This window comes from Heptranchias perlo, chromosome 37 (genome assembly GCF_035084215.1).
Source record: "Heptranchias perlo isolate sHepPer1 chromosome 37, sHepPer1.hap1, whole genome shotgun sequence".
NCBI lineage: Eukaryota > Metazoa > Chordata > Chondrichthyes > Hexanchiformes > Hexanchidae > Heptranchias > Heptranchias perlo.
In genome coordinates this window covers 5,162,710-5,189,738 of record NC_090361.1, presented here as the reverse complement: position 1 = coordinate 5,189,738, position 27,029 = coordinate 5,162,710, and the positions used below count along the sequence as shown (strand labels likewise).

Genomic DNA, 27,029 nt, shown 5'->3' with positions numbered 1-27,029 from the left:
GAGTTCTTTTGATTTATGTCAGTCACATTTTTATGCAGGTAATTCCAACTCTTTTATACAGGTTTTCCAATGATCAATTAGCATTCTGTGGTAGAAAGCTCCGTTATATATTTGGCTTAAAAAGTTTGGGATCAGTTCTGTTTTCATATTGGAATCTTTTTGGGGGTCAGTTTGGGTCTTTTTTGTAATAAGGCGATACCCAAATGAAAAGTAATTTTCAGCAGCCAAACAGATTACTTTACGCTGTGGGCTGGGCATGCAGTGTTTCATTATTGGCAGAGTTGTGAATGGAGTTTGAACCCTCTGGAATTTTCAGCAAAAAAACCCCAATCCTGACAACTGTGACAGAGGGAACACCATTGATGAATTAGCTGCGGATTTCAGACACCCAGTAGAAAAATGGCATCACCTCAGCTTCTCATTCTGGTAATTTTGCTGTCTTCACGAGCAATGAAATAGGATAGTCACCAATAAATCCGATAGGGAATTCAGGAGAAACTTCTTTACCCAAAGAGTGGTAAGAACGTGGAACTCGCTACCATAAGGAATAGCTGAGGCGAATAGCATCGATACATTTAAGGGGAACTAGATAAGCACATGAGGGAGAAAGGAATAGATGGATATTCTGATAGGGTTAGATGAGGAGGGGTGGGAGGAGGTTTGTGTGGAGCATAAACACCAGCAAAGACCAGTTGGGCCGAATGGCCTATTTCTGTGTTGTAGACTCTGTGTAATTCTATGTAAAAGCAACTTATGTAGTTGGTAATCCACATTAAAGGTATTTATGTCAGAGGGATTGATTAGCTGCATGATATTCTGGAAGGAGTTACCTGCATGATGATTTTTTAGGATTCAGGTTTCAGGCAATCGTTCCCTCTCAATTGTCACTTAAATGATCCATAAATCACCAGAGGTGGCCATCACTTTTCCTTGGTCTTTTTCAGGCCTATCAACAAAAACGTTCAGTGGAACGTTTCAGTGGGGAAATTGTTTGTGTTGCTTTTGTGTCTAAGGGGAATGACCAGAGGGGAACGGAGAGAATTTTTCAATAAAATGAATATGTGGAGCTATAATTACTATTTATACCATTCATTGTCCAACAAATTGTTTGTTCCTAATTTTCAAAAGCTCCAAAAACTAGAGGACATTTGATTCTTTTCATGTCTCTTTACGCCTTGGTCAAAACAAACTGAGAATGAACCAAAGGGACACCTTGTGCATGAATTCTGGCTCTAGCTTTTTTGCCAGAACTAGACAAAGCATTTGCTTCAAGGGATTTTCTGTAAGAGATAGTACAGAACTACACTCCACTGTATTTGAAATGGATGATGCACTTAATTTCAATCTTTATTTTAACTTGTAATATTTTTTTCTTACATCCTTTTAGACCAGTCACACTGGGCAGACGTAGGAAAGGTTAACTCTTTGTACACGATCGAAGCCACAGGATATTCCCTCCTGGCTTTCGTGCAACTGAGGGAATTTGAGCCTGCTGGTAAAATAGTGAAGTGGCTATCGCAAAGGAGCGAGTATGGAGGTGGCTATAGCTCTACACAGGTTGCACAATTTTACATTACGTTTGTAATGAATTCATTTTTTAAGAAAATAAACTAACAGCCTGCCTTTCAATTGCTGTCAAGCATCAAGGGGCCCATTTCCAAAGAAGAAAGACTTGTGTTTATATAGCCTCTCGTCTTGTCTCTCAGACTTCACTGTAAAACACTTGGGAAGTTCAGACACTGCTGTTTTCAAGTCAAGTACCAGGAGCTGTTTCTGTACACGTTAAGACCCAAAGAGCATGAATGAAATAAATAATTGTTATTCTGTTATTTTTTTTGGTTATGTTTGTTGGTGGAGGAATGTTGGTCAGAACGCTGGGAGAATCCTTGAGTATGGGAATGTAGATTTTCCGCGGTTGTGAAATGGCTGGGGGGTGGCGGGGGGAGCCTTCCCCTCGCCATGAAGATGCGTTCCTGATCCTGGTCCATTATCCGGCCTCAGGGTCACTTGAATAATTTTGGCAGGCTCCTTGGGGAGTCCGCCTGGAGGAGCATGCCAATGGATTGACTGAGATAGGCCGTGGAGGCCTGTTGCAGTGTGGTATGGCCAGTGAATTCTGAGCTGTCATAAAAGGAAACAAAATATTAGCATGTGCAATCAATTCCCCCCGCCCAAACCCCCCTCCCCCCGCCTCACCATCACCATAGCAATTTTGGATGCTAAGGACAAACACTTATCCCTTGCGTCCAGGATTGCTACGGTGCAACTGACAGCAACTACAACGAATAACGTATTTCCGCCATTTGCAAAGTGTCAGAATACTCCTGCCCATAATTGAGCAGATGTATTCTGCATAACCCAACACTTCTGATGGGAAATGCTGGAAATGGCAAGGACTACAGGAGAGACAGCAGGGTTTCTGCCACCTGAAGGGTTAAAATCCTGGAACTCCCTTCCGAACAGCACTGTGGGAGAACCGTCACCACACGGACTGCAGCGGTTCAAGAAGGCGGCTCACCACCGCCTTCTCGAGGGCAATTAGGGATGGGCAATAAATGCTGGCCTCGCCAGCGACGCCCACATCCCGTGAACGAATAATAATAAAAAAAAAATTATGAGGAGAGATTACATAAACGAGCTTGTGTTCCCTGGAATCTAGGACGTTAAGGGGTGATTTGATTCAGGTTTTTAGGATTTTGAAAGGAACTGTTAGGGCAGATGGAGAGAAACTTTTTCTGTTGATGGTGGAGTCGAGGCCAAGGGGCATAACCTTAAAATCAGAGCCAGGTCATTCAGGGGAGAAGTTTGGAAACACTTCTTCACACAAAGGGTGGTAGAAATGTGGAACTCTCTCCCACAAAAAGCAGTAGATGCTAGCTCAGTTAATAATTTTGAATTTGAGATCGATGGATTCTTGCTAGCCAAGGGATATGGAGCCAAGGCGGGTAGATGGAGATAGGATACAGATCAGCCATGATCCCATTGAATGGCGGAACTAGCTTGAGGGGCTGACTGGCCTATTCCTGTTTCTATGTTCCTGAGTTACGTGGACTCTCTAGTGCAATCCCATTGGAAAGTCTACGCCAGGATCTTCTAAATCCACTTAAACCGATAGACTGGACCACTATAAAAAGCGATGGTATTTCTGACATTGAAGCCATTTGCGATCCACCAATTGGCAGCCTAATTTATACACTCAAGTACTAGAGTGAAGCTTTAACGCACAAATTCCAAAATAAGAGTGCAACCATCTGAGCCAAGCTGACACAGTTTGCAACAAACAGCCAAATAAACGGCCAAAATGAAATGTGCTGTAATTACATGAATATAAGAATTTTAAATCTAACGTGCTTATCTCTAATGAAAAAAGTCAGTTTCTATTTAAGATTTCAAAAACTTGTTTTGCACACATTGTAAAATCTAGTGGGAATGTTGCACTAGTCTGTAAGTGACCCTCCAACCAAATTAATGACATCTTTTGTGGAAAAATGATTTCTGGACTTTTAAGAGGTGTTAACCCATTTCATAGAATCATAGAATCATAGAAAATAGGAGCAAGAGTGGGCCATTCGGCCATTCGGCCCTTCAAAATGATCATGGCTGATCGTCTAACTCAGTACCCTGTTCCCGCTTTTTCCCCATATCCCTTCTTTAGCATTAAGAAATATATCTATCTCCTTCTTGAATATATTTAATGACTTGGCCTCCACTGCCTTCTGTGGTAGAGAATTCCACAGGTTCACCACCCTCTGAGTGAAGAAATTTCTCCTCATCTCTGTTCTAAAGGGCCTACCCCGTATCCTGAGACTGTGACCCCTGGTTCTGGACTCCCCAGCCATCGGGAACATCCTCCCTGCATCTAGTCTGTCTCGTCCTGTTAGAATTTTATATGTTTCGATGAGATCACCTCTCATTCTTCTAAAACAAATTAAAATAATTATTTAGAAACTAAATCACTCACACTAATTTCCAGACTCAATTGTTTTTTTGTTAAATTTGCACTTTTTAGAATTTTTCCCTCCACTCTCAAGTTGAAGCTTGAAGTAGCTGTGGAATTGCTACGAGTTTTTCTGAAATTTCTCGATTGTTCTCACAGGACTTCAGTTGAAACCCCCAAAAGAAATTGATTACACATTCTTATTTCATTTACAAGCAAGTTTGGTTCATGTTTCGTGTTTAGTCTGAAAATTCGACTTGCTTCTCAAATATGCTTAACAATAACTTTTTTTTTTTCCCTAGGCGACAATGGTTGGCTTACAAGCTCTAGCTGATTACATGACCGCAATTCCCCCAATTAAAGATGTTGACTTAGAAGTCCTTCTAAGCATTCCTGGTCGATCCAGACCTATTCCTTGGCATTTCGATTCAACAAATATGTATATAGCAAGATCAGAAAAGGTTAGTTATTATTTAAGTTTGAAAGTTTATTTTAAAGTGTTTTTTTAGATGTGTCCCTACTGTATCTATTCCCACTTCCTATTATTCTTGACCATAAATTTTGTTGGATGATGTAAATAATAATTTGTCGCTGTTTGTCAGTGCAATTTTCTGCGTCACCAACCTGCAGAAGTGAATTCCACATCTCGTTATTTTTCCATGTGAATCGTAAATCGCCCTTGGTTATGCTGCCTAGGGTAATGTAAGGTTTACTTCTGTCATAAGGTGGGTGCTCTATGCTAACGATTTCACAAGTGTCCAGTTCCATTCACAACTCCTCCAATAATGAAGCAGTCCATGCCAACTTACACCAACAGCCAGGCTGGAGTTGACAAACGGCAAGTAATGTTTGCGCCATGAATGCCAGTCAATGACCATCTCCAACAAGAAAAATCCCAGTATCAGCCCCTGACCTTCTATGGCACCACTATTGCTGAGTCCTCACCGTCAACATCTTAAGTGGTTAGCATTGGCCAGAAGCTTATAACTGGACTAGCCATATCAACCCTTTGGCTACAAAGCAGGGCAGAGACTGGATGCCCTGCCACAAGTGGTTCACCTCCTGACCTTTCAAAGCCTCACCACTATCTACAAGGCTCACGTCAAGATGGAATAGTCACAGAAAATGCTGGAAACGCTCAGCAGGTCGGGCAGCATCTGTGGAGAGAGAAACAGAGTCGACGTTTCAGGTCGATGACCTTTCGTCAGAACGGGAAGAAGTTATAGAGATTTAATAGTTTATAAGCAAGTACAGAGCCAGGGAAAAAGAGGAAAGAACAAAGTGGAAGGCCCGTAAGAAGGTGGAGGGGCAGGAGTGATTAAATAACAAAAGGGATGATGGTGCAAGGCAAAAGGTAATGGGACAAACAAAGAAACAAAAGATGGGTCCAGAGGAGATGTAAATGGCAACAGCAGAACCATTACCGGCACCTGCTGACTGAGAAAATGGGAGCACTGGTTGTGATCTGAAGTTGTTGAACTAATTGTTGAGTCCGGAAGGTTGTAAAGTTCCTAATTGTGTTCCTTGAGCTTGTGTTGAGCTTCATTGGAACAGTGTAGGAGGCCAAGGATAGAGAAGTGGGAGTGGGATGGAGAATTAAAGTGGCAAGCAACCGAAAGCTCAGGGTCATGCTTGCGGACTGAACGGAGATGTTTAGCAAAGCGATCACCCAATCTGGCGTGGAATGCTCACATTCGCCTCAATGGTTGCAGCCGCAACAACACTCGAGAAGCTGAGTGTCCAGGACATCGCACTTTGCTTGTTTGGCACCGCTGCCACTGGACTCATCATCCACCCCCCTCCATTACTGGTGCACTGTGGCTGCAATATGCATTATCTACAGAACGTATTGCAGCAACTCACTCAAGTTACTTTGGCAGTAGCTCCAGGCCCCGCGACTTCCACCACTGAGAGGAATATGAGCAGCAAAGTCATGGGAACACCATTACCTCCAAGTTACACTCAATCCTGACTTGGACATATCAACGTATGATCACCATCACTGCAGCATTGGAAGAGAAGCCCCCCCCGCTACCCCCGCACCCCTACCGAGAAGCCCCCCCCGCTACCCCCGCACCCCTACCTTGTCACCCACATCCTGAGAACAAAAAAATGAAAATCACCAGATGGCTTTGTTGTTTTTTTTCTCATTTTTATGATGCTTGAATGTTACAAAATGAAGCCACTCTCATATTGCACTTGTTTTATAATCTTTTCCTGAGTTTTTGTTATATTACATTGGTGTTACATAAGGTTACTGGCTAATCTGTGCTGTCTATATTTCAGATCAATGCTGATCAAAAGTTCAATGTGACAGCAACTGGAAAAGGACAAGGAACACTAAAAGTAAGCGTTGGTTCCAAGTACTTATTGTTCCAATGCTGTAAGCAGAATTCAGTCAACCATCTACTGATCACTTGAATCATTGCAGATAAAGTATTAAATTGTGTCATTGTTACAAGGTTAACCACCTACAGAACAGAATAAGAAGCTCCATCAGAACTACATGGAATGGACAGCACAGAAACAGGCCATTCGGCTCAACTGGTCTATCCCGGTGTTTATGCTCCACATGAGCCTCCTCCCACCCCTCTTCTTCTCACCCTATCAGCATATTCTTCTATTCCTTTCTCCCTCATGTGTTTATCTAGCTTCTCCTTAAATGCATCTATACTAGTCGCCTCAACTACTCCTTGTGTTAGCGAGTTCCACATTCTCACCACTCTCTGGGTAAAGAAGTTTCTCCTGAATAACCCTGTTGGATTCATTAGTGACTATTTTATATTTATGACCTCTTTTTTTCTCCCCCACAAGTGGAAACATCTTCTCTACTTCTACCCCATTGAACCCCTTAATAATTTTAAAGACCTCTATTAGGTCACCCCTCAGCTTTCTTTTTTTTAGAGAAATGAGTCCCAGCCTGTTTAGCCTTTCCTGATAATTATATCCTCTCAGTTCTGGTATCATCCTTGTGAATCTTTTTTGTACCTTCTCCAATGCCTCTATATCCTTTCTATAATATGGAAACCAGAGCTAAGACCAACCATCCCATTTCCTGCTGAAAATTATTGTATTACCAAAAAATCATATCTAACATAGTTATCAGTATAGTCTCAATTGGCAAAAGCATAATGCAGAAAAGCCTCAAACTACATGGAACTTATACAGGAGCTTTTGCTTTTGGAGGAAACTCAGTCTGTTTCAGAAGTGTTACATCTTTTGCATCATACAAAATGCAGCGAAACAAGTGGACACTTGCAAAAGATAATGATGTAAGGTGAATACAATATGCTTTCTCCTATTCATAGAATGATACAGCACAGAAAGAGGCCATTTGGCCCATCTTGCCTGTGCTGGCTCTTTGAAAGAACCCTCCAATGAGTTCCACTCCCCTGCCCTTTCCCCATATCCCTGCAAATTTTTCCCCTTCGAGTATTTATCCAATTCCCTTTTGAAAGTTACTATTGAATCTGCTTCCACCGCCCTTTCAGGCAGCGATCATAATAACTCTCTAGGTAAAAAAAATTCTCCTCTGCTGGTATTTTTCCCATTATTTTCATGTGTATTGATTTTGATAAGTAATCTCTACTTGTGTTTTAACTATATAGGTTCTAACAAGTTATCATACTTTGTTGTCTGACAAAGCCAAGGAGTGCAAGAAATTCAATTTAGATATAACTGTTGAAGAGGTCCCTCAAGGTGAGCGGTACACAAAATATCCAGGGAGCATTATTTCTCATTGATAAGCTTCTCATAGTTACTTATAGCACAGCAAGCTCTGCAATACAACCACGAACAAGAATCATTCTTGCATTTCTTTTTGTTTAAAGAAACATGACGGGAAATTTTAGCCTCGCTCAGTAGGCAGTTAAAATAGCATCGGGGTCCTGTCTGAGTGATGGGAAGGGAATTCCAGAGTGCAGCTGCATGACAATTGGGTAACAGGGATCAGGCTGCTAGGTCTAACCCTGCAACCCATTGGCCTCTCCTCTCCATTGTCTTAATTCCACATTTGAAATTATTCCATTTCCAAGATCGAGAGTATGTTGCCCCTCTTTGACCATTCTGCAGCCTTTTCCGTCCTTTAGCCCCTCCCCTCACTGCTAACCCCCTCTCTTCATTCTACTGCTACCATGTCCCCTCTCCTGAGCAAAATCTCATAAGAGACGTTTGTTTCCCTTGCTCTAAAATTGAGAGCATGACACACGTACCAATTTTAGATGTTTCACTTTATTCCAACTCCACTAGTTATTTATCTGGTGTTGAGATTCAGTGATAAAACCAAGTTGAAATGTTCTGTTAAAAGAGCCAAGTTTAGATGTTTCACATTATTCTAACATTTATTTTATTCCTAAACATCTACAATTATATTAAACCATCCAATATACAATTTTGTCTGTTTTTAAAATGAATTTCAGTTTCTATATAATTTCTTTCTACCAGTTACTTTATTTTATACTAATCTCTTTTTGCCAGCATTCCTTTTATTCTGAACAACATGTAAAATATATTACCAAAATAATACATTCTCCATTGCACTACATAATCCTATTATGCTTGTTGAGCAATGTATCTTTCAGCTTCTGGTAATCAATTCCCTGGGCGATTTATGAGTGCTCTACATTGTTTTGGGTGGACGGATCAGGACTGCAGTGGGAGATGACAGGTTTTGGGGGGGTGGGTGAGCGGATGGGTGGGGGTGGTAGATCGAGTATTGGGCAGGAGATGGCGGATTTGGAATTTGATCATTCAGGACCTGGCTCTTTAAACACCTGCAACGTCCTCCCAGAACATTTCAACTTGGTTTTATCGCTGAATCTCAACACCAGATAAATAACTAGTGGAGTAGGAATGGGAATTTTAAACTTCAAAAGAAAAGGTTTGCAGGAGTGTGAAAAGAAAGGTATCAGCCTTGGTTCAGTGGTGGAACTCTTGCCTCTAAGACAGAAAGTTTACTTGAGGTCAGGTGGTCCTGTTTGGCTGAGTATGAAGATGAGATTTGGTATGGAGCTAAAAATCCTAGACGTTGACAAGTAGTTTAAGCCCCACTCCAGAGACTTGAGCACATAATCTATACTGACACACCAATGCAGTACTGAGGGAGTGCTGCACTGTCGGAAGTGGCGTCTTTCGGATGCGACGTTAAACCAAGTCTGCCCTCTCAGGTGAACGTGACAGGTGCAGAAAATAATCAAGAAGGCAAATGGAATGTTGGCCTTTATATCTAGAGGACTAGAGTACAAGGGGGCAGAAGTTATGCTGCAGCTATACAAAACCCTGGTTAGACCGCACCTGGAGTGCTGTGAGCAGTTCTGGGCACCGCACCTTCGGAAAGACATATTGGCCTTGGAGGGGGTGCAGCGTAAGTTTACTAGAATGATACCCGGACTTCAAGGGTTAAGTTACGAGGAGAGATTACACAAATTGGGGTTGTATTCTCTAGAGTTTCGAAGGTTAAGGGGTGATCTGATCGAAGTTTATGAGATATTAAGGGGAACAGATAGGGTGGATAGAGAGAAACTATTTCCGCTGGTTGGGGATTTTAGGAGTGGGGGCACAGTCTAAAAATTAGAGCCAGACCTTTCAGGAGCGAGATTAGAAAACATTTCTACACACAAAGGGTGGTAGAAGTTTGGAACTCTGTTCCGCAAACGGCAATTGATAGAAGCTCAATTGCTAAATTTAAATGTGAGATAGATAGCTTTTTGGCAACCAAAGGTATTAAGGGATATGGGCCAAAGGCAGGTATATGGAGTTAGTTCACAGATCAGCCATGCTCTTATCAAATGGCGGAGCAGTCACGAGGGGCTGAATGGCCTACTCCTGTTCCTATGTTCTTATGTTCCTAACCCATGGCCCACTTTTCAAAGAGGAACAGGGGAGTTCTCCTGATGTCCTGGCCAACATTTATCCCTAAACCAACTCCTAAGAATGGCTGACCTGGTCATTTATTTCATTGCTGTTTGTGGGACCTTGCTGTGCCCAAATTGGCTGCTGCGTTTCCTACATTACAACAGTGACTACACTTCAAAAGTAGTTCATTGGCGATAAAGCGCTTTGGGATGTCCAGAGGTCGTGGAAGGCATGCTATAAATGCAAGTTCTTTATCTTTTATGCACGTCAGAATATATAATTGTGAACTAAAGTGTTTATGATTGCAATAACTAATCTTGTTTTGCATTGTTACAGCCATTCGACCAAAAGACACTTTTAATTCTATCAAGCTAATTATCTGTGCAAGGTAAGTAGCTCAAATTTCAATAATTTTTGAGGTTCATTTGTTATCTGATATCATCAAGGTAATTGGTTTAGAGAGGTTGCTGAGTGTGAGCTGAGAGGGAACATAATTAACATGCACATTTGAAAGCTTGGATTAATGTTTATTCAGCCCTTTCAAGTTGTCAGCTGAATCATTCCTAATAATATCTGCATTCAGTATTCAAGTAAGAAGATTAAAAATATCTACTGAAATAGAAAGCAAATTAAAAAGCTGCTGAAGTTCATGCTAATCCTCTGTAAGTGTTTGGGAGCAGAGATGGTGTACAATTAAACTCTCTCCCCTGCATACTCACCTCTAACAAGTGCGAGGAGCTCATGGATTTCTTTGTCACTAAGATTGAGGCCATCCATTTAGCTGGCTCTGCTAGTTTCCCTCCTTCCCCTTGCCCACCAAGACATACCTCCCATGGTCCTAGCCCTGAACTCGCACCGTTCTCTAGTTCCTCTCCTTTCTCCTTTCATGCCCTTTCTGAGCTCATCTTTCCCTGTGAGATCTATCTGCTACCTTGACCTCCCATTCTCATTAAACTGCTGACCACCGAACTTACTTTCCTGGTTCCCATGTTAGCTGACATTGTAAATGGTTCCCTCTCCTCAGGTAATGGCCTGAGGAGAGGGAACCATTTACAATGTCAGGGCCCTTTAAAACTGCCATCATCACCCCTCTCAAAAAAAACTACCCTTGACCCCTCTGTTCTTGCAAGCAACTGCCCCATTTCCAAACTCCCTTTCCCCTCCAAAGTCCTTGATTGTGTTGTTGCTTCTGAAATTTAGGCCCATCTTTCCTGCAGCTCCATGTTTGAATTGCCCCAGTCAGCTTCCCACTCTTGCCACTGCACTGAAACAGCTTTAATTAAAGTCAGGAATGATATCCTCAGTGACCGTAACCATTGTGCATTTTCCTCCTTGACCTCTTTGTAGCCTTTGACACAATTGACCACACCATCCTCCTCCAATGCCTCTCTTCCATCGTCCAGTTCACAGGGAATGCCTTCGCTTAGTTCCACCCTTACCTGTCCAATTGTAATCAGAGCATCTCCTGCAATGGCTTCTCCTCGAGTCCCTGCACCATTATCTCTGGAGTCCCCCAAGGATCTGTCCTTGGTCCCCTCCTGTTCCTCATCTCCATGCTGCCACTTGGCGACATCATCCGAAGACGTGGAGTCCATTTTGATCCAACCCACCCAACAGGAAACTGTGCAGGTGTGCAGTTAAAGTCATCTGGGTGACTTACCCGCCGATGTCTCACATGGATCCCTCCATCATCAATTTTAACCTGTTCTTCTGAGCCGGTGAGGTCCTACTTTAAATATGCAGATCAGGGTCTGATGATGTATTCGGCCCCTTACCGTGATTTTAACTCTGACTTGAGCAGGGAAGCTGCCGCGGCTTTCCCATCAACGAAAGTCAAACTAGGGGATTGGAAGAAGAGGCCGTTCAACGTAAGTGTTTTTTACTTTCCTTTGTGGCTCCTTCGGGCCCCAAAAGAAAAGCTTAGACCGTCCTGGAACCCCTGTCCCCATTTTTACCTGAGTTCCAGGAGGCAGCCTAGGGCCGTTCAAATTTTCACAGGCTGGCAGCCACTCGGCCGGCAGCATATTAATATTAATATTGCTGAGGCCTCGTTCTGCTGCGGGCAGGCGGGAATCCACCTGAAACGTGAGGTCTCCCAATTAAAATTCCCCTATGGAGTCAGCTTCCACATGTACGCTGATGACCCTCATCTCAACCTCACCACCACCTCTCTTGACTCCGTCGCACTGCTTGCCTGACGTCCATGGGGTAATACTGCCCGTTTTGTGGAACAGCCCAAGGCAAATGTTTACCCCTCAGTCTTTTTATCTCCAAATGGAAGTTACTTTTTCTGTCAATGAGAATGCAAAAAATATGATTATGGTATTATTCAGCTTTAAAGAAATGACATTAAGGCAATTTTGTTGCCAAAAGGAATGTTTTTAAAGGTCAGAGTGAATAATTAGCTGAGGAAGTGAATGCAGATGTGTTTCACAATATGCATACTTCACTTAGTAAAAGCTCACAAGATGGGATGGTTGTAGTTTTCTTGCTACTTTTGTAAGTAAACTGTAATAACTTGCTGTTTACAGATATCTTGACCAAGCAGATTCCTCAATGGTCATTGTAGATATTTCTATGCTGACAGGATTTTCTCCAGATTTACAAGATCTTGAATTGGTAAGACATCTTCTTCAATAAGAAAGACTTGCATTTATAGAGCAACTGTATCATGTCTGAGAAATATCTCAAAGTCCTTCACTCACAATGCATTACCTTGAGGTAACATGGAGCTGTTACGTAACCAGCTACTTGCACACAGCAGGATCTCTCACAACCAACGAGGTGAATCATAGAATCATACAGCACAGAAGGAGGCCATTCAACCCATTGTGTCTGTGCCAGCTCTTTGAAAGAGCTATCCAGTTAGCCTCACTCCCCTGCTCTTTCCCCAGAGCCTTGCAGATTTTTTGCTTTTCAAGTATTTATCCAATTCCCTTTTGAAAGTTACTATTGAATTGCTTCTACCACCCTTGAATGACCAATTAGTCTGTTTTTGGTGGTGTTGGTTGAGGGAGGAATGTTCAGTTGATCATGGCTCCAAATGCAAGGCTAGGAAAATATTTTCAGTCATGGCTGAATCCAGTTTGGCTATCCCATTGGAGAGCACTGACCTTAAGAAGTTCCATGCCCTCTCTAGTGGCAGAGGCATGCTTCCTCACCTGACATTAAAATAGAGCAGTGGTAGGTTGACAACTATATCTCTTGAAAGTTCAATTAGTAGTCAACATGTGATCACAGTATCACTTTTCTATCTGGTACTAAAATCTGAGAAGAAACTCTCCTTACACTGGTAAGCGAATATTAAAAATGCAACGAGCAATTTTCTGTCGACAGGTTTCATAGTACAAGGTTGGCCATTGATCCAAACTCTGTGGGTGCCCGAGTCATTGGTGGCTGCTTGGTTGGTCAACCGCATTCAGCTCTTTTACAATATAACGAACCCTCTGAAGATTTTGAGACATTCTATATGTAGCATTTGCCATTACTTGGCCCAACATCACCTAACATAAACCTGCTTTGTTTCCAGATTTCAAAAGGTGTAGACAAGTTTATATCAAAATTTGAACTAGACAAGGCATTATCAGTCAGAGGATCACTCATCATTTATTTGAATTCGGTAAGAAGTGCCTATATTTTTGACAATTATAAGATATAAAAAAGTCTTGTATTTATATAATGCCTTTCATGACCACAGGACGTCCCAAAGCGCTTTACAGCCAACAAAATACTTTTGAAGTGTAGTCACTGTTGTAATCACAGCAGCCAATTTGCGCACAGCAAGATCCCACACACCCATGATAATGACCAGATAATCTGTTTTAGTGATGTTGGTTGAGGGATAAATGTTGGCCAGGACACCAGGGAGAACTCCCCTGCTCTACTTCGAATAGTGCAATGGGATCTTTTACATCCACCTGAGAGGGTAGACGGGGCCTCAGTTTAATATCTCATGCGAAAGACGACACACTCCCACATTGCAGCACTCCCTCAGATGCTGTGCTGGAGTGTCGGCTTAGATTTTGTGCTCGAGTCTCATCGAGTGGGGCTTGAACTCATGACCTTCTGATTCAGAGGTGAGAGTGCTACCAACTGAGCCACAGTTGACACTATCCTAACTAGCTATACTCATTAAAGACTAATTATTTAAGGTTACCCAAATGGTGGCCATACACCAACATCATTATATAGCTACATCATTAAATAAATTAGCTACATCATTAAATAAATTTAAAACAGAAATAGACAGTTTCCTAGAAGTAAAGGGAATTAGGGGTTACGGGGAGCGGGCAGGAAATTGGACATGAATTTAGATTTGAGGTTAGGATCAGATCAGCCATGATCTTATTGAATGGCGGAGCAGGCTCGAGGGGCCGATTGGCCTACTCCTGCTCCTATTTCTTATGTTCTCATGTTCTTAACATGGACACTCTTTTCTAGACAACTGGACTGATGTGTTACACTTGGGGACAGAATGCGTGTTGAAAGTTTTAATGGTGGATTTGTTAGATCTGACTTTCTCTTTTTTTTTAGCACGTGGCAAAGCTCAGTGCCAGTTGATAAGTGCGTGAGGGAACTTGAAAGTTATTTTTTGGTCCACAGTGTCGTTTCTGCACACAGGTGGACTAGCTGAATGAAAATGGTACCGCAAAGGTTTTCAGGTGCCCCAATTCCTGGAAAACCAGCAACAGCTTCTTGAGATGTGCTGACAGTTTTCGGGTCACTATTGCCAGTCTGTTCATCACATCACATCACAGAATGTGGTCGAAATTACTCAATTTGGGTTTGCCTGGGATCAGCCGTTTCTCATTAATTTTTTTTTATTCGTTCATGGGATGTGGGCGCCGCTGGCGAGGCCCGCATTTATTGCCCATCCCTAATTGCCCTTGAGAAGGTGGTGGTGAGCCGCCTTCTTGAACCACTGCAGTCCGTGTGGTGACGGTTCTCCCACAGTGTTGTTAGGAAGGGAGTTCCAGGATTTTGACCCAGCGACGATGAAGGAACGGCGATGTATTTCCAAGTCGGGATGGCGTGTGACTTGGAGGGGAACGTGCAGGTGGTGTTGTTCCCATGTGCCTGCTGCTCTTCTCCTTCTAGGTGGTAGAGGTCGCGGGTTTGGGAGGTGCTGTCGAAGAAGCCTTGGCAAAACAGTTTCACAGATAGAACTAATCCTTTAGTGACCCACACCATACTGTGGCAACGGTACATCAGCAGGGAGGGTTGAATGAAAATATGGTCAAAAAATAGAACCAATCGTTGCAATCAGAGGTTGCATCCGACAGAAATTTACCTCATTTAAGTTATTAATAGCAGTGAGGTTTGAAGTTTACAATAAATTGAAGGCATATATTTATTATTTCTAAATTTCTGCTGCTCCTTCCTTTCATTGCAGTGCTCCATTAATGATGTCATGGGTTAGTGGGGCGGATTTTAACTGCCAGCGGATTTTTAGTGGGAAAGTGCTGATTTCAGTTAGGTTCCCGTGTGCCTGACCGCAACAGAAAGAAGCCACAATGATTTTGATCACTGGGCCTCATTACGGTACCACCGGCTCCCCGCTCAACTTCTTGCCAGTCTGAAACTCGGTTACCCCATGGCTGGCTGCCCGCCAGCACTCGGGTAAGTACGGAGGCCAGTGTCCCAGGGGCCACTACTGCTTCTTCTGACCCCAGAAAGGAAAGTAGAAATCTTAACGTGAATGGCCTCTCCTGCTCCCAATCCTCTTCTCACTTGACTTTACCTGACTGGAAGGCCACAGCGGTTTCACTGCTCAGGTCGGAGTTAAAATCGCGGTCGGGACCCAATGATGTTATAGGATCCTGAAGCGCATATTTTAAAGAAGGACCCTACGGGCAGGTGCCCTTGCTGCCTGCTCAGAAGAGCAGGTTAAAATTTAAATATGGTGGGGCGTTGGTGGGTGAGTCACCCGGTCAATTTTAGTTGCTTACCTACCTGGTTTCCGCTGGGCAGTAGGCTTAAAATTGACTCCAATCTTAACTCTGCTCCTTACATTATTAATCCAACTTGTCACATCATCCAATAGATCAATCAATTTGGATTGAGGCGAGCAACGTAATTTTGGCAATATTAATATGTAAACATTGTTCATTCGTTTTAAACTGGTCAATGCGAGAGGCTTCATTACTCAGTAATAAGATTCTTTTGACATAGACTATCCACGTCAAACAATCCCTAAACAGCCTAAGCAAACGCAGAGCAAATTTCCCTGCTCCAGCACCTTAAGAAAGCCGCACTAGTGTATTTAACCTTTCCCGCACTAGCTGTTCTCATGGCCTTGCCGAGGAAAAGTGCTAACTTATGCCAAATGATGCTGTGAATTTGTTTCCGCCAGAAGTGGGGTTGAGACTGTTAAACAGCATTTCACTTATAAAACGACCGAGAAAGACATGTTCATCCCATCCAACTTCGCTAAATTCAAACCCAACCCCAAAGGGAAAAAGACAAAGAGTCCTACCACCTAATGCCTGAACTAATGAGTTTTAACTTTTCCTCACTAGATTTTAAGAAGTCTTCTAAATTTAATTTGAAAGTGGGATTTACTTCACATTGAGCTAATCATTTATTTTTTCATGTCGAAGACTTGTACATCTCATTCATGCCTGTGAGATTTTTTTTTTGTCTTTGACACTTCTGAAGCAACCACCTTATTGAGTATCTTGAGGTGAGTTCTATCTCCTAGAGTGCTGTACCCATTTCTTTATATCTCACAGATGCAAATTAATCCTTTTAGCTAATCTGTAACTGATCAATTTTGTTCTGATATTTACGCTTTGATTATTCTTTCAAATTGCAAACAGGTTTCTCATGTAGAAGATACTTGTTTTGGATTTAAAGTACATCAGTCCTTCAAAGTTGGACTTGTCCAACCAGCATCTGTCAAGATTTATGAATATTACGATACAGGTGAGACAGTCTTGCTGATTTAGTTTGACTTCTCTTGGGAATATAAGATGAGAAAGAAAAAGTGTTGCTTGAAAATCATGTGACATGAGGAAAATCAGTGCAGTGGGCACAGGATAGCCCTAGGAAAGATATGAATTAAAGATTTATAAAATAATAATAATCATGTTCAAGTGTAAAGCTTAAAATAATTATTGACTTGACAACATAACAAAACATTGGTAAATACTCAAAGGGGATGGATCTCCTTAATGTATTCATTGCCACGATTAGTATTTTAATTTGGTAATTTTTTTCTGCTCGTGGACAGTTAACATAACAAACAGTAATTTCTGGGCTAATATTACAAAATGCTTCATTCTCTGTCAAACTCGATTATTCCTGAATGGAAAACTGAAGACATTTTTTAGCAAGTCAGATTTCAATGTTTTAATAAATCGTGCTGAAATTGTTTATATTGCTTGTCTTACTATATATCTATTATATTCACGTAATTTTTTTGTTTTCTACATACAGAAAACAGTTGCACTAAATTCTACCATGTCAACGAAAGCAGCATTATGCTTACCAAAATCTGTCAAGGTGAAGTATGCAGATGTGCAGAAGGTAAGATTCAGTTATAAGTTTTATATGGATATATTTTTCATTTAATGCACTCTGCGATTCTTTCACTTATTATGTTTGGGATAAAATCTAAGTTAAAATGATCAAGTAGTGCTATGATTTCCAATCATAATGGGGTGAAGTCCCATTGAATGCTGACATCAGCTGATTCACAACTACAAATCTCCATGATTTTGTTACCCGCACAAACTTGACAAAGTAATTTTGATAGCACAGAAAATGCATACCATTATTAATAATTTTATATAAATATCAGTTTAACGGTAGCCAATCTATATAGGTGATTTTGCATTGCTGCGCTTCTAGTGGTGAGCTCCGCTTGCAGGGAGCATGTGATGGAGATAGGGCTACAAGGTTCTTTGACTCACATTCTCTGTGAGCATGGTTTCCTGCTTGGAGCATAAAGGCACTCATAATATAAAACCATTGGTCTCAGTGTGCATCTTGTCCATCGCTTAAATTTCATATTCATAAAACAGCAGCGAGGCCACAGTAGAAGATGTAGAGACATGAGAACAATGTATAGATCGAGTTTGTGACAACAATGAAATAAACATTAGTAAAATAAAGGCAACAAACCAAATAGTTGTCAGTATTTCAGCCACCAACTTTCTTCATTTAAGCCTAGCACTTATTACTGGAAGTAAAATTTGTAACATAATAAAGATGTAAAAAGTTACAAATTGTACAAGAAGATGATCAAACAGCCGTAAAGTAGCATTTTTGGGTCCTGTGCCTGTTTAAAAAATTTATGCTCTTAGTACATGGAGAATCCCAGACCCATAAATGTTAGCTAAAAAGACTCAAACCAGCAGGCGACAGCATCTATGCATATAACTTCAGGAATTTTAAAAGTACTGATTTCAAAACTGACCACTTGTAGAATTTATCAGGACTCGTTTATAAGCTGTACTTTCTCCTCAACTCTGGTGTATCTAAGAATGAAACCTCCCACTGAAACTATTTCTCAGACTGTAAAAGTAACCAGAATTTGTTTTGTTCGTATAAAACATCAAGAGTAAAGCATGAATGTTTCAACTTTTTCTGATGTAGTTCTCCTGGAAAAAAACAATGTAGCTTAACAAATTTGAAGTCAAAATTTCAAAGTGGTATCTTTATACCTTGTAAAAATATATTCTAAATGCTTTTGACAACTGCATTTTATTTACATTTATGCATTGAATTCAAAAATGATTGTTCATCCGAACAGTCAGCAAGTTCTGATGAACGCTGTATTGTTATTCATGATTAGAGGGAGGTTTTGAATAAAAGTCCTGAATTTAGAAATGTTTTACTGAAAGGTTCTGCTTAAATACACCATTACAAAGATATTAAAGAATAAACTGTGCAAATAGAACAGGGTGAAGTTTTATCTCTTGGGTATATCAACAACAACTTTAGCAAGAATTAAAGTAAGACGCAAAGGAGAGAAAAAATCTATTTTATAATCATGAAAGTAAGTAAGAAAAGGGGAAGGTTTTGAGGAAAGGGAAAATAAATTAAGTATTTGGTTAAGTAATTGCAAATTTACCATAGAAGAAAAAATAATTATATTGATTCTAAGAGGATTTGGGGAGGGAGCAACTAAGTTGCTTGTAACTAAACCAAAAACCAGATACATTATTCGTAAATACGATTAGGAGTACTTTCTTGTATTACTAATAGCTCATCAAGGCAAAGAGCAAAGGAAGTTGAACATTTAGAGGGTTTCCACTTTCAATTTAAAGAATTGTCTCAAAAATTTAAACTGGCACACACAGTTATTTCAGAAATCAAATTCTCTTTCTTTCTCCATTTGTAGGAAGCTGCATATCAGTCAAGAACCTGTCTGACAAACCTATCTCTCCTGATCAGCGAGAGGAAAAGTCATGTGCCCCTGGAATTGATTACGGTAAATTCATCATTATTACAAAACTAAACAGTCCTTTTGACTGATCCCTGAAAGTGCTTGATACGAACCCACACATATTTTATCTGTAAAAGCCATTCATTCATAGTGTTGATTGATACATATCATCTGTACCAATGAAATTCTGTGAAATGTTAGATTAGTTGAATCAAAAAGGTATGCTTACAATTATGATTTGAAATGGTCAAAACTAATCTTAATGATTCTTGTTAAACACCTTTTTGCAAGGGGGGTGTTATTTTCTGGTTTCTCCTCTTCCACATTCTCTCCATGGGCCATAAACCGTATGCAACTCAAGAGGATAAGCAAGTACCGTGTTTCTACACATCTGCAAATGCCACTTTTGATTTCGTACTGTGATACAGCACAGAAGGAGGCCGTTCGGCCCATCGTGCCTGTACTGGCTCTTTGGTGGAGCTATCCAATTAGTTCCACTCCCCTGCTCTTTCTTCGTAGTCCTATATATATATAAAAAAAAATCCTTTCAAGTATTTATCCAATTCCCTTTTGAAAATTACTATTGAATCTGCTTCCACCGCCCTTTCACTCAGTGCGTTCCAGATCATAACAACTCGCTGCTTAAAAAAATGTTTCCTCATGTCACCTCTGGTTCTTTTGCCAATCACCTTAAATCTATGTCCACTGGTTACCGACCCTTCCGCCAATGGGAGCAGTTTCTCATTTACTCTATCAAAACCTCTCATAATTTTGAACACCTCTATCAAATTTCCCCTTAACCTTCTCTGCTCTAAGGAGAACAATCCCAGCTTCTCCAGTCTCTCCACATAATTGAAGTCCCTCATCCCTGGAACCATTCCAGTAAATCTCCTCTGCACCCTTTCCAAGGCCTTGACATCCTTCCTAAAGTGTGGTGCCCAGAATTGAACACAATACTCCAGCTGAGGCCTAACCAGTGTTTTATAAAGGGTTTAGCATAACTTCCTTGCTTTTGTACTCTATTAATAAAATCAACGATCCCATGGGGTAGAGTTTCCACTTGATTTGTGCTGGTTTTAAATGCTGGGCATATTCGAGAATACTTCCCCTCCCAGTCTGAAAAACAACCGTTCGCCACCAGTCTCTGCTTTCTGTCCCTTAGCCAATTTTGTATCCACGCTGGATTTGTTTAATAGAATATACACAAGAATGGCCCCTGCTAACCAGCTTTCCCTCCTTTTTGGGAAGTATTTGCTTTTTTGATCTGTGCCTATCACAGCTGAAATAGGGAGCCTACCATGTGGGGAGCAGGAGCACCAGGCTGGATGCTGCTATTCTGGTACAGCCCAGTCTTGGAATGTTGTTACGATGCCACTTCCTCTGCCATAGTTAGGGTTGCCAACCCACCCGGATTGTCCGGGAGTCTCCCGGAATTGAGGGTTGATTTCCCGGGCACCACTGTGAGCAACTCGGGAAAAAACATTGCAATGTTAACGGCAGAGAAACAGCTCCATCCCTGGGGTGAAACGTATCTACAGCATTCCAGCCCCAGGGATAGAGCCATTTCTCCGACGCTTTGGATGCTGGGAAAGGAGCCCCACCCCCCCATTCTACGAAAGCTGTTTCTTTCACAAAACCCACTGCCGTCTCGCGCTGACCTGCATGAACTGGCACTCAAGTGCGTGCGGACAGCAAGAGGGGCCACACTTTCCTTCCCCAGTGCCAGGATGAGCCCCACCTGGCTGTCTTTCAGATTCTTTGAGAGTTGGCATGCTTCTCCTTACTTGGAGAGGTAACTCTTTATGTATTCTTCAGTAACTATTTTACGTAAAATAGCACTGCAATATATGCAGTTGCTAACTAGTTGCACCCAGAATTCTGTCTACGATAGTCTTAGAAAATAGGAGCAGGAGTCGGCCATTCGGCCCTTCGAGCCTGCTCCGCCATTCGATATGATCAAGGCTGATCCTCTATCTCAACACCATATTCCTGCTCTCTCCCCATACCCCTTGATGCCTTTTGTGTCTAGAAATCCACAATTGACCGCCATGTTTGCTTTAAAGTAAAATTATGGGAGAATCAGTATTTTGTTGTCAATTGGGAAAAATGACTTAAAGACAGAACTTGAATCTATATACGATAGTACCTCAACATGTCCTCAGGCTAAATCCCAAAGTGTTTTACATCCAATTAATTACTTTTTGAAGTGTAGTGGCTTAATGTTATGATGAGTGCTGCTGCATCTTGGCATTTGGAGTAGGTTTTTTTTGTTATATTTTCCTACTCAATCGTTAAAATAGAAACATTTCCCCTCCACCAAGTCTCAAGACTTGCTGCCTGAAAAGTGACTACAGTGAGATCTCACTTGTTCTTTACTTAAGAGCAATTAGACTTTCTGGCTTCAAGCGAGCACAGCTTTACCATTGCAGCAGAATAATACAAGATGCATTTTATGCAGCAACCTGACCCTTATAAACCCATCGGTGAATCATCTGAGATACTGTGAGCAGCACTACAGCACATCTGCCAGCGTTTTTGGAGCAGCTTTGAAACATGTCTGTAAAAGTGATGTGCCACACTTAAAAAAAAAAGACTTTTTTTTTTACAAAAGTCAGTATGACCTCTGATTTACCCAAAAACCTGCTATGAGCAACCAGCCTCTGACCTGAGGAAGCCATAGCAATTACAATTAAACTTACCTGGATTTATCTACTTAGAGCAGTGGCCTTCGAGGCTTATACCTGGTTAGCAGCTAAACGTCGCGACTGTGCTCCACTCCTGTTAGCAAAGCCACCGCGTGTATGGTGCTGATAATACACAATCAACAATATTTAACACATATTTTATTCCTTCTAGTTTACAAAATAACATTTATTAACAAAGACAAGAAAGACAATTACCTGTACTACAGAATGAAAATTCTGACTGTGATAAAACAAGGTGAGTTATTTTCATACTTCTTGAACCCTGGCGCTATAAAGAAAGCAAAGTATCAGTAAATTGAATAATTTACGTTTATAAGGATTGAGCAAAATAATGTTCCTTTTTATTGTTGCATATTACTCATGAAGGAGGCATACAAAATATTACGTAGTATAGAAAAGCCTGATCCTGAACATTATTTCAAGTTAAACTATAGCTTTAGGACAACGCGCCAGACAAGTGCCAGGCAATGACCATCTCCAACAAGAGAGAGTCTAACCACCTCCCCTTGACATTCAACGGCATTACCATCGCCGAGTCCCCCACCATCAACATCCTGGGGGTCACCATTGACCAGAATCTTAACTGGACCAGCCATATAAATACTGTGGCTACAAGAACAGGTCAGAGGCTGGGTATTCTGCGGCGAGTGACTCACCTCCTGACTCCCCAAAGCCTTTCCACCATCTACAAGGCACAAGTCAGGAGTGTGATGGAATACTCTCCACTTGCTTGGATGAGTGCAGCTCCAACAACACTCAAGAAGCTCAACATCATCCAGGACAAAGCAGCCCGCTTGATTGGCACCCCATCCACCACCCAAAACATTCACTCCCTTCACCACTGGCGCACTGCGGCTGCAGTGTGTACCATCCACAGGATGCACTGCAGCAACTTGCCAAGGCTTCTTCGACAGCACCTCCCAAACCCGCGACCTCTACCACCTAGAAGGACAAGAGCAGCAGGCACATGGCACCTGCACGTTCCCCTCCAAGTCACACACCATCCCGACTTGGAAATATATCGCCGTTCCTTCATCGTCGCTGGGTCAAAATCCTGGAACTCCCTTCCTAACAGCACTGTGGGAGAATCTTCACCACATGGACTGCAGTGGTTCAAGGAGGCGGCTCACCACCACCTTCTCAAGGGCAATCAGGGATGGGCAATAAATGCCGGCCTCGCCAGCGATGCCCACATCCCATGAATGAATAAAAAAAAACAACAACTTGCATTTATATGCATAGCCAATAAAGGAACCTTACCAAAGACCCAGGGTTCGAAATTCAGATCTTGCCCCAAACGCACTTCCATTGTAAGTGCTGAAGGTGGGACAGGAAAATGTGGTGGAATCTGGTTCTGGCAGGATTCCACCTCACTCAAAGGAGGCTGGGATATTATGGTGGGTGAACCTTCTGATACCCAACCCCGCCCGCCCCCCTCTCCACATCAAGTGAGTGTGGCTGGGGTAGTTCCCGGCCTTTCCTGGGAAATTCTGCCTCGTCCGCCTCAATAGGCTAAAGAAAACCTATGCCTGCGGGTGCAGGCTCTGTATGGGCCTTACAAAGGTCTCAAAATAAAGGAGCGAGCAGGCCATCAATCCCTGAGAGGATTGACTGCCTTCCGAAGATGGCCTCAACAGCTACTTTAGGAGCAGTAGAGTCTAGTCACTCTGGTGGACAAGGGGTGTCCTATAGGCAAATTCCACTTTAGCAACATGGATGGAATTGTGTTTTACAATTATTATAGGGTGTCAGGAACCAGTACAACTGGGGAGGTGTGAACACCTGTGATAAACGGCTTATTTCCTGGTCTAGCTGTCCCAAACTCTGGAACAAACGCACAAAAAGGTTAAAGTACACATGCATGCTCCGTGAGATCACAGGCCCACAGGTCCACTACTCATGTTTTATTTACTAATTAGAACTGTAATTAGCCACATCTGGATTCCCAATTCACCACGTGTCTGGTGGCTAACGTTTGGGACAACATTGAACTATGGTACATCAGAGTAATCTTCCATCTGACACTGTGGATGTTGTTTTTAGGAAGCGATGAAGTTGAAGAGGGACAAGAAAGACTACTAATCACCCACAGCAACTGTGGAGATAAATTTGACGTGGCCTTGAACGAGAATTATCTAATAATGGGGGAGGGATCAGATCTGGACAAAAAGTAAGTTGTAAATTCAGAACTGATTTTATTCTTTTGTATGGTTTCCTGCATTCTCATACAATTGAAATGTTGTTAGTATACCAGAGAAACAAACTTAGAAAATGAAACAGTTTTTAAAAGGCTCATGATATTGTAATCTAAAGAAACTGGCTGTCTAATTCATGATGAGAGATGGAAAATCGGCTGTGCAATCTGGACAACAGTTTAGAACTCAGTAGCACATAATGTTCACGTCACTCACTCTTGTTGCCTGTGGGCTTGGCGGACAGATTCCCATCAGCTCCAAAATGTTCACCTTCCTCTGTAGTAGCACTTTTTTTTGTTGGAGGGGCAGTTCTCACACTTGTTTCAGACATTAGGTACCTTTTTACTTAAAAGGGAGGAGAAAGTTATGTGCGTAGATTATTAGAAAGAAGAAAGAACTTGCATTTCTATAGAGCCTTTCACAATCTCAGGACGTCCCAAACTGCTTTACAGCCAATGAAGTACTTGTGAAGTGTAGTCACTGTTGTAATGTAGGAAACGCGGCAGCCAATTTGCGCACAGCAAGATCCCACAAACAGCAATGAGATAAATAACCAGATAATCAGTTTTAGTAATGTTGGTTGAGGGATAAATTATTACATTTCACTTCGTATAACAATTTGAGATCATGGAAAACCATAATGCCCGTTTTCAGTCTTCAATCCCAGAATAACCTAAACTATTCCATGATTTTTGGAAATGTTAACTATCACATTTCAGTAAAACATTTTGTAATTTTAGAAATAGTCACTAGCTATCGCAAAAGTTCTTGTTAATTTAGAAAATATTTAGAAAGTATTCATTATTAGTGTTCCTGTGAGTTTTCTTCCTCATAAGTGATACATTTTGGGAGCAGGAATGAGGAGAGGCAATATAAACTGAAGGGTATAATTTTAAAGGGGGTGCAGGAACAGACAGACCTGAGGGTTTTCATACACAAATCTTTGAAGGTGGAAGGACAAGTTGAGAAGGCTGTTAAAAAAGCAGATGGAATCCTTGGCTTCATAAATAGAGGCACAGAGTACAAAAGCAAGGAAGATATACTTTAAAAAACACTGCTTATGCCTCAGCTGGAGTATTGTGTTCAATTCTGGGCACCGCACTTCGGAAGGATGTCATGGCCTTGGAGAGGGTGCAGAGGCGATTTACTAGAATGGTACCAGGGATGAGGGACGTTGGCAATGTGGAGAGACTGGAGAAGCTGGGATTATTCTCCTTAGAGCAGAGAAGGTTAAGGGGAGATTTAATAGAGGTGTTCCAAAATTATGACAGGTTTTGATAGAGTAAATAAGGAGAAACTGTTTCCACTGGCAGGAGGGTCGGTAACCAGAGGACACAGATTTAGGGTAATTGGCAAAAGAACCAGAGGGGAGTTGAGCAGAAATGTTTTTTACGCAGCGAGTTGTTATGATCTGGAATGCGCTGCCTGAAAGGGCGGTGGAAGCAGATTCAATAGTAACTTTGAAAAGGGAATGAGATAAATACTTGAAAAGGAGACACCTGCAGGGCTATGGGGAAAGGGCAGGGAGAGTGGGACTAATTGGGTAGCTCTTTCAAAGAGCCGGCACAGGCACGATGGGACGAACGGCCTCCTTCTGTGCTGTAAGATTCAACGGGTAATCACTAAATCTCTCAATTTCAGATTATCCTACGTGATTGGAGGAGAAACCTGGATGGAATGGTGGCCAAATGACGTTGCGTGCCAACAACGCCCCAACAGCAGACTCTGTCAAGACTTAGCGATGTTTTCCGAAAACCTAATGATTCACGGCTGTGGCACTTGATTATTTTATAGCATGACGAAAGTTGGTAAACATTATTTGCATATAAAATAAATAAAGCTTTATAATCAAGTATAAAACGATGTGGAAACTTATTACCTCTGCAAAATTTTTTTGCAGGAAAAATATAGAGTAACATTGCATACAGTGAAACCTGGTTTAAGGATCACTTCTGTATCATGACATCTGATGTTAATCCCAATGAGGCTAATGACTAGATCAGCTGTCTATAAAGGATACAGAAAGTGAGTCCCAAAGATAGTTTTCAGAGATGAGCTCTTCTGACTAATAATTACAGCATTGACAAGGTTGTATTTCTGGCGCAGTATTTACTTGACTTCATATTTCCGCTGATGTTTTTGTATTGCAGTATGATTACAGTCAATAAAAAGATGCTGAAAAAACATTTTGTCTCACTGTTTGAAATTTATAGTGCTGTCAAGTAATTCCATGCAGATTGACAATCGTTATCTGACACCTCTTTGATTACCAGCCCAAACTCCCAGTGCTCTTTAACGTTTGCTAGACATATGTCCTATATTTCCCTGTTAATCTGGCTGTTTTCCCTCTATTGTTGTGTATGCACAAGTGAGGGTGTATAAGGAAGAACTTATAATGACGAAATGGCTTCCATCGTTGTGTGCACACAGGGAAAAATGCACAAGGATATGTAGGGTAAATTTGTACAAAACATTTTCAAGGTTGGGCCTCGTTTTAATATTCACGGCGGGCTGAGGCAGGAAATCCAGCAACTCATCTCCGAGCAGCATTTTCTGACTAAGAAGTGGGGGAAGACGACCCTGTGGGAGGGCCACTGAAGGTTGGGCATCAGGTAGCTCAATTTTCGTGGGGCCAGGAGGAGCACGAAAATTACTGTTTTTTAAAAAAAACCCTACCTGCCCTGGGAGCGGCTCCCAGCAGTCCCTTTAAGGACTGTTGGATTGGTCACTCTATATCCAGTGCCCATTGGTACTCACAAATTGCATCAGGGTCCAATGAAGTCAAAGGACCCCGATTTGCCTATTTCCGCCCATCTGAAGACCCCAATCAAAATGGCGGCGGGCAGAACGATGGAGGGGAAGAAGCGGTAAGTTCTGCGCTCCAATTTTGAGTGTTATTCTGGCCCGAGAATGAGGATGAAATTTGGGGCCATGATGTATGGAGTGTC

At 41.8% G+C, this 27,029-nt stretch overlaps 1 protein-coding gene across 1 annotated transcript in view; it reads left to right on the top strand.

Annotated features, from left to right (window-relative positions):
* Positions 1-26,267, top strand: part of LOC137304424 (complement C3-like) — a 94,211-nt gene extending 67,944 nt beyond the window's left edge. Inside the window, exons 29-41 of the mRNA XM_067973017.1 lie at positions 1,388-1,557; positions 4,240-4,398; positions 6,224-6,283; positions 7,546-7,636; positions 10,127-10,178; positions 12,322-12,409; positions 13,320-13,409; positions 16,609-16,714; positions 17,228-17,317; positions 19,137-19,226; positions 22,038-22,121; positions 23,930-24,056; positions 25,723-26,267. Of these exons, the coding sequence (XP_067829118.1) occupies positions 1,388-1,557; positions 4,240-4,398; positions 6,224-6,283; positions 7,546-7,636; positions 10,127-10,178; positions 12,322-12,409; positions 13,320-13,409; positions 16,609-16,714; positions 17,228-17,317; positions 19,137-19,226; positions 22,038-22,121; positions 23,930-24,056; positions 25,723-25,864 (1,349 nt within the window). The 3' untranslated portion in view covers positions 25,865-26,267. The remainder of the gene's footprint in view (positions 1-1,387; positions 1,558-4,239; positions 4,399-6,223; positions 6,284-7,545; positions 7,637-10,126; positions 10,179-12,321; positions 12,410-13,319; positions 13,410-16,608; positions 16,715-17,227; positions 17,318-19,136; positions 19,227-22,037; positions 22,122-23,929; positions 24,057-25,722) is intronic.
* Positions 26,268-27,029: the final 762 nt, after the last annotated feature.